At 43.8% G+C, this 15,293-nt stretch overlaps 1 protein-coding gene across 4 annotated transcripts in view; it reads left to right on the top strand.

Annotated features, from left to right (window-relative positions):
- The window catches only part of ABAT (4-aminobutyrate aminotransferase), a 99,835-nt gene that overhangs the window by 58,706 nt on the left and 25,836 nt on the right, over positions 1 to 15,293 (top strand). For all 4 annotated transcript variants that reach the window (XM_032144642.2, XM_032144645.2, XM_032144644.2 and 1 more), the window contains 3 exons: positions 7,814 to 7,911; positions 9,780 to 9,809; positions 11,759 to 11,876. In XM_032144642.2, the coding sequence (XP_032000533.1) occupies positions 7,814 to 7,911; positions 9,780 to 9,809; positions 11,759 to 11,876 (246 nt within the window). The remainder of the gene's footprint in view (positions 1 to 7,813; positions 7,912 to 9,779; positions 9,810 to 11,758; positions 11,877 to 15,293) is intronic.

Below are 15,293 nucleotides of genomic sequence, written 5' to 3'. Positions count from 1 at the left end.
GTGATCCTCCTGCCTCAGCCTCCCAAGTAGCTGGAATTACAGGCACCTGCCACCATGCCTGGCTAATTTTTATATTTTTTGTAGAGACAGGGTTTTACCATGTTGGCCAGGCTAGTCTCCAACTCCTGACCTCAAGTGATCCACCCATCTTGGCCTCCCAAAGTGTTGGGGTTACTGGCGTGAGCCATTGCACCCAGCCGAGGTTTTGCTTTATTTATTTATTTATTTGTTTGTTTGTTTATTTATAAGAGAGGCATATTAATGTTTACCCATAATTATGCTAAAACAAATCAGAAAGATGTAGGTATGGAGGGTTCCAAGTCAGAAAGAGAGTCTGGTACAGACGATTCATTCATTCCATAACTAAAGCTATTGGGCACCTACTGCACGCCAAGTGCTGTGCTGGGTATGGAGGATGTGGCAGTGAAGAAAGAGATGTGGCTTTTTTGGAGCTCTAGCCTAGTGGCGCATGTGGCACCATCTTTAAAGGTCATTCTCAAGAACACCTGAGCCTTCCTAAGGAGACACCATGGGAAGAGCAGTAGATCAAGATTCATGTGGTTGGGTTGCCGGCTTCACCACACATTAACCAAGTGAGCCTAACCGATAGACCTTATCCAAGCCTCAGTTTTCTCATCAGGAAAATGGGTCTAATAATCGTATCCTTCCTATTTCACAAATGTCTTGCGTTAGAAGAAATGGTTCATATGGGCCAGGCACAGTGGCTCACACCTATAATACCAACACTTTGGGAGGCTGAGGCGGGTGGATCACCTGAGGTCAGGAGTTCAGGACCAGCCTGGCCAACATGATGAAACCCTGTCTCTACTAAAAATACAAAAATTAGCTGGGCATGGTGGTGCACACCCATAATCCCAGCTACTTGGGAGGCTGAGGCAGGAGAATCGCTTAGAACCCAGGAGGCAGAGGTTATGGTTCATGTGAAAGCACTTTATTTGTATTTACAGTAAGGTGGGTCCTAACTCCCATTTTACAAGCATGGAAATACAGGCACAATGAAAAAAAAAAATAGAAATGGCTAAATCACAGAGTTCCTTACCTTTACCTCTTCTGCATTTTCTTGGCTGGAGCTGAATCTTTTCTGGCACATTTATGATTTAGAAAACCATATGGTGAGATTTTGTCTTTTCCTTTGACTTATCGATTTGGGGTATCTAGTAAGCCAGAATATGGTTTTTTAAGAATACTAAAACACAGTGTTGGCAAAGATACACGAATATGTGTACTCTCGTACACTGCTATTAGGCAAGTAGCAACCAGGGGAAGGATTAAAAAATGACAGGGATTACAGCTTACTTTTAACCCATTTAGCCCTCACCACCACTCCTTAAGGTAAAGGAAACTTCAAGTCAGGGAAATTAAGTTGCCAGAGCCACAGAGCTGATAAGCGGCTGAGCCAGGCTTTTGAGCTAAGCCCAGTTGGCTCCAGGACCCGAGCCACTGTATTGGTTATCTGCTGCCACATAACACATGCCTCCAAATTTAGCACATTGGGATCCTATGTTTATTATCTCACAGTTTCTGTGGGTTGGGAATCCAGGGGTAACTTAGCTAGATCCTGTGGCTCAAGGTCTGTCATGAGGGTGTAATGGAGCTGTCAGCTGGGGCTGTGGTCTCATCTGATGGCTCAACTTGGCGGCTGGAGGATCCACTGGCAGTCCCACTTACAGGGTTGTGGCTGGATTCAGCTTTTTGGAGGCTGTCAGCCAGAAGCCACTCTCAGTTCCTCGGTATGTGGACCTCTTCACAGAGCCGCTTACAATGTGGCAACTGCTCCCTCAAAGCAAGAGAGGGTGCCAAAAATGGAAGCCTCAGCCTGCAACCATATCCACTGCATTTTCCTGCTTCTCCATGGTGTCTCCACCAGGTCACTGTGAGGCCATTAAAGTGACGATAGTTAACGATCTGACATGGTGTTCCCAATGGCATCATTTTATGCCTCCCCAAAATTAATCATCTTATGTTGGTAAATAGCATACAGAGAGTGGGAGACCACATCAAAATTGTTATCGCTGGGTGGAAAATTAAATGTGTTTTCTTTTTTCCATGTTGCTTATTGGTATCTTCCTCAATAAGCATTTTATCACAAAATAAGTGGGGTGGACAGTTGCAGGAGCAGATACAAAAAAAATTTAACAGAAAAGCAGAGCAAACAACTCCAGTTGGACTTAACCTTCATTCTGGCCAGGCTCACATACAGAGCTTTGGCCGTTTGGGAACACGACATTCGTTTATCACTCTCGGTCTAAAGATCAAGAGAACATTAAAAATGTTTGCTGGCTGCTGTATAGTTTGAAGCTAAAAATGGACTCTGGCTTGGCATGGCCATTGAGGGCTGTGAGCCCCAGAGGGCCAGGCTGGATGGACCATTCACCCACTGTGTCTGGTCTTGTGTGTCAATAACACACTCTTGCCTTCTGGATGTGTTATTTTATTCATGAATGAAAATGCTTGATCATTCAGTATTAATTGAAACTGGTTTTTTGCATCTTTGTGATCATGATCAAAATTTGCCTTTGGGAGAAGTGTGTGGTTTTGCTGCAAATGTTTCATTCAAAGGCTAGCACTAGATGAAATCAAAGATAGCCTCAGTTCCATTCATAGCTTCTAGGAAACAGGTCAGATGGGCAAGTTTCCTGCTAACCACTTGCTAGCTGTGTGATCTTGGGCAAATTAATTAACCTCTCTGAGCCTCAGTGTCTTCTTCTGTAATGTAAGAATAATAACATTTACCTCATAGGGGTTTGTGAGAATTAAATGAGATAAGCCATGTAAATTGCTCCGGATGATTCCTGGTTTGTTCACCCTAAGTGCTCAATACACACTTGAATCTGCTTGTATGTCTTCATAGATGAGATCCAAGACAAGGTTTACTTGTCCCTTCAATTTTTGTTCTGTTCTCTTGTGGTGTATGGTGTTATATGTCATCATTAATAGAATATTCAATAATAGTCTTTGGTGATTTTCCTCTTTTAAAAATGCCAACATTGAGATATAGAAGGAAAAGCAGTAGTATTGGGATTGCAAGAACCTGGGTTCCGATACTGACTCTTCAACTCACTAGCTGTGTGACATTGGGAAGGTCACTTAACATCTCTGATCCTCATCTGTAAACTGTGAACAACAATACCTATCTATATTGTTGTATTTAATTGTGGATTACTTAAAATAGATGGGAGTTTGCCTAAATAGGGCCAGCCTAGCATTTTAGTAAAGACTGAATATGTGTTAATTTCCCCATTCCCCACCTTTCTGATAGCGCAGTTGCAAACAAACTTAATGGAAAACATGATAGGAACTGATACAGTTGTTGGAACAGACCCATCTGCCTTGCACCTGTCCTCAGCATCTCTGGCTTGTGCCCCATAGCTCCCAGTGGGCCAGTTCTCACCCTTTCTTCACCACGTCTCCCAGCTCCTGTTTCCCCATGGCCTTGACATCCTCACTATTGCAGCTCCAGTTGATCCCACGCTCTCCAGTCATTTCTCTCTGGATCCATTCAGCCGCAGCTCCCCCTGTGAACTGCTCCCATTCCCAGTATTTGCACACTCCAGTTCCCAAGAAATCTGATTGCTACAATGCAATGTCAAGACACTTTCTGGAGAAAAGAAAGGAGGACGTGTGTGTCCTCATTTAAGAACAGCTTGCTAATTTCTAATTTTTCATTTTCCCACTTTGCTGGAAATAAAGCAAGATCTGCACCGGTGAAGAGCTATTTTTATCAAAATATGCATCCCTGAAGATCTAGTTGGAATCAATGCTCTCCAGTAATCCTGAGTTCTAGCGAAAGAAAAGATAAATAGTTTAGTGTAAAAAAGTAGGGCCAGGTACGGTGGCTTATGCCTGTAATCCCAGCACTTTGGGGGGCCGAGGCGGGTGGACTGCCTGAGCTCAGGAGTTTGAGACCAGCCTGGGAAACATGGCAAAACCCCTTCTCTGCCAAAAATGCAAAAAATTAGCCGGGCATGGTGGCGCATGCCTGTGATCCCAGCTACTCAGGGGGCTAAGGTGAGAGGATTGCTTGAAACCGGGATGCAGAGGTTGCAGTGAGCTGAGATCGCACCACTGCATTCCAGCCTGGGCGACAGAGTGAGACCCTGTCTCAAAAAAAAAAAAAGGAGCCGGACACAGTGTTGTGTGCCTGTAGTCCTAGCTACATGGGAGGCTGAGGCAGGAGGATCGCTTGAGCCCAGGAGTTCAAAGCCAGGCTGGGCAACATAGCGAGACCTCATTTCTTTAAAAAAAAAAAAAGTCATTGATATGTTCTAGGACCTATAGCTCTCTTCTAATGAAGTACTTTTAGGAATTCCCTTTTTCAGATCAAAGAGAAGAAAATAAAAGCTGTTTTTCTTCATCCTTATATAAATGTAGTGCTGTATTTTAACAGTACCTTATGTTCGAAAGACAGCATGATGTTACATAATTAATTCAGAAACCTTCTTTGATAACAAAAGCAATTATGGAAAATTAAGAGTGAATTTAAATACGTTTCCAAATCTCATAGCTTTCTATAGTTCGACAAGCTATCTGTGTGTGTGTCTGGGTGTGTGTGTGTGTGTGTGTGTGTGTGTTTGTGTGTGTCACGGGAGATCTTGGCACATTTCTTAACTTCTCTGAGCTTTAGAGTCCCCTCTTGTGTAATGGAAACAGTTTTATATATCTGTATATATCTATATATTATATATATTTTATAATATAATATATAATATATATTTTAGTTATAATATGTTATGTAATATATATTTTATTTATAATATATTATATAATATATATTTTAGTTATATTATATAATATATATTTTGGTTATAATATATAGTATATATTTTAGTTATATAATATATATTTTAGTTGTAATATATAATATCTATTTAGTTATAATATATAATATATTTTAGTTATAATATATAATATATATTGTTATATAATATATATTTTTGTTTATTATATATATGAAGATGAAATTAGATTATTTATGTAATTTATATAAAGTGCCCACTGATTGCCTAGTTTGGTATAATTATGGCAACCCCAGTAAGAGGAACTAACATTTCCCGACCACCAAATAGTACCAGGAAAGTGAAAAATCAACAGTAACACTAAAGGGATTTCTAGGGGTTCCTGACAGTAAACCCTCACACACTTGTCTTGGATTCACCGCACCTGTCTTTCACTCAGGGATCAGCAAGGCTTGGGCTTGAGCTACCCTTTGTGTTTCAGCAACATGTGGAGCTAAAAAGATTTGTGGGATTAAGCCGGGAAATCAAACACCCTCTGTAAATTCATTATACATTATGTGGAAAATGTGAAATGCGTTTCAAACAAATGATGCGTGACCAGGTATTAGTCTGTTCTCGCAATGCTACAAAAAAAAATACCTGGGATTGGGTAATTTTTAAAGAAAAGAGGTTTGATTGGCTCATGGTTCTGCAGGCTGTACAGGAAGCATGATGCTGGCATCTGCTCAGCTTCTGGGGAGGCCTCAGGAAACTTCCAATCGTGGTGGAAGGCAAAGGGTGGGCGAGGCACCTCACACGGTAGGAATAGGAGCAAGAGAGCAAGTAGGGAGGAGCCACACGTTTCTTTTTTGCTTTTGAGACGGAGTCTTGCTTTGTCACCCAGTCTGAAGTGCAGTGGCACAATCTTGGCTCACTGCAGACTCTGCCTCCTGGGTTCAAGCGATTCTCATGCCTCAGCCTCCCTAGTAGCTGGGATTACAGGTGCCTGCCACCAGACCCGGCTAATTTGTGTATTTTTGTTAGAGACAGGATTTCGCCATGTTGGCCAGGCTGGTCTTGAACTCCTGACCTCAGGTGATCCACCTGCCTCAACCTCCCAAAGCGCTGGGATTACAGGCATGAGCAACTGTGCCCGGCCAGCCACACACTTCTAAACAACCAGACCTCAGCCAGGCTAAAAATACAAAAATTAGCAGGGCGTAGTGGTAGGTACCTGTAATCCCAGCTACTTGGGAGGCTGAAGCAGGAGAATCACTTGAACCTGGGAGGCAGAGGTTGCAGTGAGCCGGGATGGTGTCTCTGCACTCCAGCCTGGGCAACAGAGTGACACTCTGTCTCATAAATAAATAAATAAATAAATAAATAAATAAATAAATAAATAAATAAACAACCAGATCTCGTGAGAACTTACTTTCTCCATGACAGCACAAAGCGGGATGGTGTTATGCCATGAGAAACTGTCCCCATAATCCAGTCACCTCCCACAAGACCCCACCTCCAGCATTAGGAATTACATTTCAACATGAGATTTGGGCAGGGACATAGATCTCAACCATGTCAGACCAAAACTTTATTTTTAAAGCAGAAACCATTTATTAAATGGGACCATCTGAATTTAGAAATGTGATGATTCCTTCCTAGGTAATTTTGATTGGCACAACTGGGGATGGGTGCTCCTGGCCTCTGGTGGGTAGAGGCCAGGGATGCTGCTAAGCATTCTATAATACACAGGACAGCGCCCCACAACAGAGGATTATCCGGCCCAAAATGTTAATATTGTCAAGGCTGAGAAACTTTGGTCTCTATATATTTGGATGTAGATTACATTTTTACAAAATTTGGTTAATTTTTAGAATCTGACCTTTCACATGCTAATACCACGGGCATCTTTCCATATCCATAAATATTTAAAATGTCAACCTCAAAACAATTGATGGGTGCATAATATTCCATGAAATGGTTGACTATGCCACATTCTACTTAGCTGACTTCCGGTGCTGGACATTTAGGTTGTTTTCCCTTTGTTTTTTGTTTGTTTGTTGAGACAGCGTCTCACTCTGTTGCCCAGGCTGAAGTGCTGCAATCATGGCTCACTGCAGCCTCAACCTCCCAGGCTGAAGCAATCCTGCCACCTCAGCCTCCCAAGTAGCTGGAACTAAAGGCATGTAACACCACGCCCAGCTAATTTTTGTTTTTTGGGTTTTTTGGTAGAGATGGGGTTTCACCATGTTGCCTAAGCTGGTCTTGAACTTCTGAGCTCAAGGGATCCACCCACCTTCGACCCCCAGAGTTCTGGGATTACCGGCATGAGCGACTGCATCTGGCCCTCTTTGCTGTTAAATAGACAACATATGATGAATATTGTTTACCTCCATCTTTGTGTACTGGTCCCATTATTTTCTAAGGATGAATCATAAAAAATGAGATTGCTCAGTTGAAAGAAATAGAAAGCTGGCATCAGATCAGGCATGGTGGCTCACACCTGTAATCCCAGTGCTTTGGGAAGTCAAGGCAGGTGGATTGCTTGAGACCAGGAGTTTGAGGCCAGCCTGGGCAACGTGGTGAAACTCCATCTCTACTAAAAATACCAAAATTAGCTGGGTGTGGTGGTGCACACCTGTAGTCCCAGCTACTCAGGAGGCTGAGGCAGAAGGATCACCTGAGCCTTGGAAGGTCAGGGCTGCAGTGAGCCTTGTTGGGGCCAATGCATTCCAGGCTGGGCAATAGAGCAGGACCCTGTCTCAAAAAAATAAATGAATGAATAAATGCAAAGAAAGCTGGCATCAGCTTGTACTCATGCCAGTAAAACAGGAGCATGCCTATTTGCCTGCAACTTTGCTGACACTGGGTTTTCCCGTTTTTAAAATCTACAGTGTCCTTGTGGTGACCCAGTTGGTCTGTCCAGACGCAGTGTTCTGGAGTAGTCTGGCTGGGATGGGGCTAAGGTCCTGGCACTACCTCTGTTAGGGACATGGGGCATCTGTCAAGGCAGAATCCTCATGATCTCTGCTGTCACCAGGGATTTCGGGATTTCTCATTGTCTTTGTTTACTGCAGGATCCAGATACATTAGTCAAGCCGCAGCCAAAGTCGACGTTGAATTTGATTATGATGGGCCTCTGATGAAGACGGAAGTCCCAGGGCCTAGATCTCGGGTGAGTTGAGCACACCTGAGTGGGGTATTTTGGAAAAGGGAGAAGGGCGCCTAAGAAGCAAGAGCACAGCCAAGCTTAGGAACCTGTATTGATTGTCAGCTGCTTTCAGAGAGTTCATCACCAGAGATCCCAGATGTTCAATTAGGCCATTTTGCCATAAGAAGCCAAAGAAGGGCTGGGCGCGGTGGCTCATGCCTGTAATCCCAACACTTTGAGAGGTTGAGGTGGGCGGATCACTTGAGGGCAGGAGTTCAAGACCAGCCTGGCCAACATAGTGAAACCCTGTCTCTATTCAAAATACAAAAATTGGCCCGGAGTGGTGGCGGGCACCTGTAGTCCCAGCTACTCGGGAGGCTGAGGCAGGGGAATCGCTTGAATCTGGGAGGCTGAGATTGCAGTGAGCCGAGATGGTGCCTCTGCACTCCAACCTGGGCAACAGAGCGAGACTCCATCTCAAAAAAAAAAAAAAAAAAGCCAATGAAGGCATCACAGAGGAGATGTATCAGTTTTCTGTTACCACAACAATGCTTCATAACAAACAGTCACGAAAATCCTGCTAGCCTAGAGCAAGCCAATTGCTCATGCATTTAAGGTTCATTGGGAGTTGCGTAGGCAGCTCCGTTGGGCTCACCTCCATGCCTGGGGGACAGCTGGCTGTCAGTTGATCTAGGTTAGGCGTGGCTTGAATCACTGCAGTGATTTGATTCTGCTCCATGTGTCTGCCATGCTCCAGAAGCCTAGACGGGGCTTGTCCTCATGGCAATGGCAAAGGTGTACAAAAGCAAGAGGAGAACATGCTATAGTTCTACTGAGGCCTGGGCTCCGCATGGATCCGCCATCACTGCTGCCTCCTTCTGCTGGCCAAAGCAAGTCACAGCTTGCCTTAAGTCCAGAGTCAAGGGCTGGGGTACAACATCCAAACAACAGTGGAAGAACATGGCAATGTTACATGGCACAGGGCTCAGAGATCAAATGCCCTTGAACTTGATCTTGAAAACTTTCTAATGCAAATTTATTTTTTCTTTGTATATTTTGCATATTTTATCCATAATGTCTTTTTTTAACTGTCAAAACATACTTCTTTTGTCATTGCAACTATTTTATAAATCCAGAAATCTTTGTACTAATGTAAGTGATTGTAGTTATTTTGGATAGTGTTTTGCTAACAAAATAGGAGATATTTTAAATGCATATTTCTATTGGGGAAATAGATTTTAATCCAGTAGTAGTAAAATTCTTGGAATACCTTTTCATATTCTTGTCATGAATATTATCCTGTGTTTTTATGTGGAAGTATATAATTTTATGACACTAACTGCTAACATCTATTTTATGTTGAATTACTTTTGGAGTTGAAATCTTTGTAATATCAAAGCAGCTAGTTTCTAATTCCCTGTTTCTTTATAAAGTACAAGTGGTTTATGGAGTGAGTGTTTGGATTATGATTATAAATGGTTATTTGATATGCAAGTTAATATTTCCAGTTATTTATATTCTTAATGAGGTGTTAACACCTTTTTTCCCCATATAACAGAGAATCTATGTTTTTATGGACACTAGATAAACACCTTCAGCTTAGGATTTTCTTGCTGAATATTTTAGTTTATTTTATCTTTTAGTTTATTTTTACCTTTCAGGTGTCTGAATTTCCAGCCTGTCTATTATACTAGTAATTTAAGTGTGTAATGGAATAGTTTCCTGCCAACTATTTATATCAAGTAATTTTTAAAGTAATATTGTTGACTAATAAAATATTAAGTTATTGGCAAAAGAAAAAAATGCCAAGACTTGGGAAAACATGAAAGATTTTAAGCTATTTTGGCAAGAGTGTGGACTTGCTATAATGCTTTTGTTCTTCTTGCCTGCAGGAGTTAATGAAACAGCTGAATATAATTCAGGTAAGTGAGAATGAGGTAAAGTTCCTTCTGTTGCTTCTTTATCAAAATTGAGCTAAAAGACAGATGCTTAATCTGTTCTGGCTCTTTTTTAAAAAAAATGTAGTTGGCTTTTGTTCTAAACATTTTTTCTCATTTCATTTGTGATTTCTTCTTTGACCTGTTGGATATTTACATCATGTTTAATTTCTACGCTTTGGTAAATTTCCCAAATTTATTTCTGTCATTGATTTCTAGTTTCATTTCGTTATGGTTGGAAACACATTTTTGTGATTTCAATCCTGTTAAATTTATTGAGCCTTTTTTTAATGGCCTAGAGTATGGTCTAGCCTGGAGAATATTCCATATGTACTTGAGAAGAATCTGTATTCTGCTGTTGCTGGGCAGAGTGTTCTATAGATGTTTCTTAGGTCTGGTTGCTTTTAGAATATTGTTCAAGTCTTCTATTTCCTTGCTAATCTTCTGCCTAGTTGTCCTATCCATTATGGAGTGCCAGATGTTGACATCTCCAACTATTATTATAAAATTGTTTTTCCCTTTGATTCTGTTTTTGCTCTATGTATTCAGGGCTCTGTTGTTAGGTGCAAATACATTCATTATTGTCATATCTTCTTAGTGGATTGACCCTTTATAATATTCTCTCTTTCTCTCTAGTAATATTTTTTATAGTCTATTTTTTCTGATATGAGTACAACTCCTTCTAGCTTTCTTATGGTTGCTGTGTGCATCAGATACATTTCTCCATCTTTTTACTTTCAAACTATTTGTGTTCTTGAATCTAAAGTGTCTGCTGTAAACAGCATAGAGTTGGTTCTTTTTAGCCAGTCTGACAATCTCTGCCTTTTGATTGGATTGTTTCATCCATTCATAGTTAATGTTATTATTCATATGGTTGTGTTTACAGCTGCCATTTTTTGTTATTCTCTATATGTCTTCTTTCTTTTGTTCCTCTTTTTTTTTTTTTTTTTTGTTAGAGGGAGTTTTGCTCTTATTGCCCAGGCTAGAGTGCAGTGGTGCAATCTTGGCTCACTGCAACATCCGCCTCCTGGGTTCAAGTGATTCTCCTGCCTCAGCGTCCCAAGTAGCCGGGATTACAGGTGCCCGCCACTATGCCCGGTAGAGACAAGATTTCAACATGTTGAGGCTGGTTTCGAACTCCTGACCTCAGGTAATCCACCTGCCTCAGCCTCCCAAAGTGCTGGGATTACAGGCGTGAGCCACTGCACCCAGCCCTTTTGTTCCTCTTGTAATGTTTTTGTTTTTTATTTGAGATGGAGTCTCTCTGTCACCCCAGGCTGGAGTGTAGTGGCACAATCTAAGCTCACTGCAACCTCCGCCTCCCGGGTGCAGTGATTCTCCTCCCTCAGTCTCCTGCATAGCTGGGATCACAGGCATGCACCACCAAGCCTGGCTAATTTTTGTATTTTTTAGTAGAGACAGGGTTTCACCATGTTGCCCACACTGGTCTCGAACTCCTGACTTCAAATGATCCACCTGCCTCGGCCTCCCAAAGTACTGGGATTACAGGCATCAGGCACTGCGCTCAGCCCTCTTGTAATGTTACTCATTTTGCATTGAGTACTTTCCAGTGTAACATTTTTATTTCTTTAATGATTACTACATATTTTAGTTTTCTTTGAGTTTGCTCTAAGGTTTACGATACATATCTTAACAGAATCAACTTCAGATTTGTATCTCTTTTTTTGTTCTGATGTATAAAACACATACAGAAAAATTCATAAAATATAAAATCATAGCTTACTGAACTATTGTAAAGCAAACCACCCATGCACTTAGCCAAAACAAGAAATACATTGCCGGCACCCACAGATGCCTCTGTGTGTCCACAGATAGTCACGATATGGTGTACTTCACTGATTCAAGCTTAATCCTGAAAGGCCAAGAATCTAGGGAGTGGCAGTGAGCCTGAGTTGGTCTTTTCTTTCTCCAAGAATGCAGAGGCTGTGCATTTTTTCTGCAATTTCGAAGAGAGCCGAGGCAATTACCTGGTTGATGTGGACGGCAACCGCATGCTGGATCTTTATTGCCAGATCTCCTCTGTCCCCATAGGTAAGAGCTGGGAAATCACTCCTTGGATATAACCTCTGTTTCTGTCTCTCCTAGTTGTGGCTATCCAGGTATTAGGATGTGGCTTCCAGCAGGCACATCCCAAAGTGTTGCTGACACTTCACCCAGGGGTAGGAAAAAAATAAATAATGTGTAAAGGGTATATTATTAGACATATTATATGTCCTCTTTCATCTATTCCTTCCCCAAATTCCACAAGGTAAGTATGTATTAATATCCCCATTTTGCAGGTAGGTAAACAAAGCATAGAAAGGTTTGGTACCTTGCGTAGGAATCATAGCTAGAATGCAAACCCATCTGTGTGACCACAGTGGCCCCCAGGTAGGCGTCTTAGGTTGAGTTTCCTCGAAGAAGAGCCTGAGGTGAAGATTTCCTTTTTCCCTGCTTTTTTTTTTTTTCAGACGAAGTCTTGTTCTGTCGACCAGGCTGGAGTGAAGTTGCATGATCTTGGCTCACTGCAACCTCTACCTCCCAGGTTCAAGCGATTCTCGTGCCTCAGCCTCCTGAGTAGCTGGGATTACAGGCGCACGCCACCACGCCTATCTAATTTTTGTATTTTTAGTAGAGACGGGGTTTTACCATGTTGACCAGGGTAGTCTAGAACTCCTGACCACAAGTGATCTGCCTGCCTCAGCCTCCCACACTGCTGGGATTTCAGGTGTGAGCCACTACGCCCAGCCTAATTTTTTTATTTTTTGTAGAGACGGGGTCTCACTATGCTGCCCAGTCTGGTCTCGAACTCCTGGACTCAAGTGATCCTCCTGCCTCGGCCTCCCAAAGTGCTAGGATTTCAGGTGTGAGCCACTGAACCCAGCCAGAGGTAGGGATTCTTGGGCAGGTTATTGATTGAGGGAGAGCTCTCAGGAGAAAGGGGAGGAAAGGAAACAGCCTGGGGCAGGGGGAAGAAGCTAAGAGGGATGAGGTCTCAGCTAGAACTATCCACAGCCTGACCCCACTTGGGGCTCTGGAGCATACACCACACCCCAGAGTTGGTCTCAGACTGAAGCAAAGGGCCTGGCTTTTTATGCCCCTTCACCAGCCAGTCATCGCCCATCAGATGCCAGAGGGGAGAACTTGTATAATCTCGGCAAAGTGGCTTCCATTTGCCAAGGGCAATTTTCCAGGCAAGGAGGCAGCTGGAGTTATTATCAACCAACACACACAGCAGCTGGGAAACGGTGACCTGCCCAGTAAAAGTGACCTCGGTGGGATGCCCACAGCGTCTGCCTCCCCAGGCTCACCTCCCAGCCACATAGAGTGTGACTCGCTGTGTAAAAGGGCACACAGCAGGATGGACAGGGCTAAATTGGAAATGCAGGTAGCTACTATTTGCAGCTTGGATGGTTAATGTTTCTTTGGCTGATGGATTCCTGGCTGCATTTAGTAGTCCATAGGCTGTGTCTGATGAAGCCTGTCCCTTCACATTATCTGATGCTGGTTCTTCTGCTGCAGAGGAACCCGGGGCATCCTCCGCTCGCTGTCAGCACCTCCCTTTGGACCCTGCTCAGCAGCCTGGAGCCTTTCCCTGAGACCCAGCCTTGGCTGTCACTCCTCGTCTTCTTCCCCTGCTCATTTCCTCACACCTGTTTATTTCCCACTAACATGAGATTAGACAGTAAGCGGATGACTCATTCTTTTGGGGAAGTCCATCATTCAGGAATGCCTCAGCTATGGAAGGCATTTTGGAGACAAGAGTTAAAAAACCCCATCTCCCCTTTGTGTGGGAGTGGAAGGGATGGGCTCTTGAGTTGTCCTGGCTTCAAATCCTGACTCTGTATTAGCTGTGGGATTGTGACCCACCCCCCAGGACTCCCTCAGTGTGAATGCCCAGCTAGCCACTGTGTGCATGAAGGTCAGGGAATCAGATTAGCAGCATTTGTTTAAAAAACTAGAAGTTTGGTCGGGCACAGTGGTGCATGCTGGTAATCCCAGCACTTTGGGAGGCCAAGGGAAGAGGATTGCTTGAGGCCAGGAGTTGAAGACCAATCTGGGCAATATAGTGAGACCCAACCCCAATGTCTACAAAAAAATTTTAAAAATTAGCTAGGCATGCTGCTGCATGCCTGTAGTCCCAGCTACTCTGGAGGCTCAGTCAGGAGGATCTCTGGAACCGAGGAGTTTGAGGCTGCAGTGGGCTGTGATCACACCACTGCACTCCAGCCTGAGGCAACAGTGCAAGACCCTGACTCAGTAAAAAAAAAAAACAGAAAAATTCTAGAAGTTCTAAAAGTTCTCTGTCTGGCCACCTGTCCTCCCATATCTGTAGTCTTTGAAAAGATTTTTTTAAGTTAATGCTTATAGAGAATTTACTATGTGCCTGGCATATTGCGAAGTGCCTTATATGTTATCCCATTAAATGGCTACAACTGCCTTAGAGTAGGGTCTTTTAACATCACCTCCAGTTGACTGATGGGCCCAAGTCTCAAGAGCTTGCAGGATTTTCCTGGCATACACAGGGAGTCCAAGGCTAAGCCAGGCTGTGAACAAACAACTCTCTGCCTCCCAAGCTTATTCCTTTTTTTTTTTTAGACGGAGTCTTGCTCTGTCGCCCAGGCTGGAGTGTCATGGCACGATCTCGGCTCACTGCAAGCTCTGCCTCCCGGGTTCACGCCATTCTCCTGCCTCAGCCTCCCACCTAGCTGGGACTACAGGCGCACACCATCATGCCTGGCTAATTTTTTTTGTATTTTTAGTAGAGACGAGGTTTCACTGCGTTAGCCAGGATGGTCTCGATCTTCTGACCTCGTGATCCACCCGCCTCGGCCTCCCAAAGTGCTAGGATTACAGGCGTGAGCCACCGTGCCTGGCCGTCCCAAGCTTATTTCTATGGTAGCTGCCTTGCAGGCGCCTGCCCCTGTCCTGCCCTGAAATGTGGGGGTCCCACAGCATCGAAAGCCCAAGGCAGGATTTCCCTGATCAGAGGGACCAGCTTTGCTTTCATCTCTTTTTTTTTTTTTTTTGAGACGGAGTCTCGCTCTGTGGCCCAGGCTGGAGTGCAGGGGCGCGATCTCGGCTCACTGCAAGCTCCGCCTCCTGGGTTCACGCCGTTCTCCCGCCTCAGCCTCTCCGAGTAGCTGGGACTACAAGCGCCCGCCACCATGCCCGGCTAATTTTTTTGTATTTTTAGTAGAGTCGGGGTTTCACCGTGGTCTTGATCTCCTGACCTCGTGATCCGCCCGCCGAGGTGGGCGGATCACGAGGTCAGCAGATTGAGACCATCCTGGCTAACACGGCGAAATCCCTCTCTACTAAAAATACAAAAAATTAGCCAGGCATGGTGGCGGGCGCCTGTAGTCCCAGCTACTTGGGAGGCTGAGGCAGGAGAATGGCGTGAACCCAGGAGGTGGAGCTTGCAGTGAGCCGAGATTGCGCCCCTGCACTCCAGCCTGGGCAACAGAG

The sequence above is a fragment of the Hylobates moloch genome, unplaced genomic scaffold, assembly GCF_009828535.3.
Source record: "Hylobates moloch isolate HMO894 unplaced genomic scaffold, HMol_V3 SCAFFOLD_23, whole genome shotgun sequence".
NCBI classification, from domain to species: domain Eukaryota; kingdom Metazoa; phylum Chordata; class Mammalia; order Primates; family Hylobatidae; genus Hylobates; species Hylobates moloch.
The sequence above is the reverse complement of the archived record's forward strand: the minus strand, read 5'-3'. Positions and strand labels throughout refer to the sequence as shown.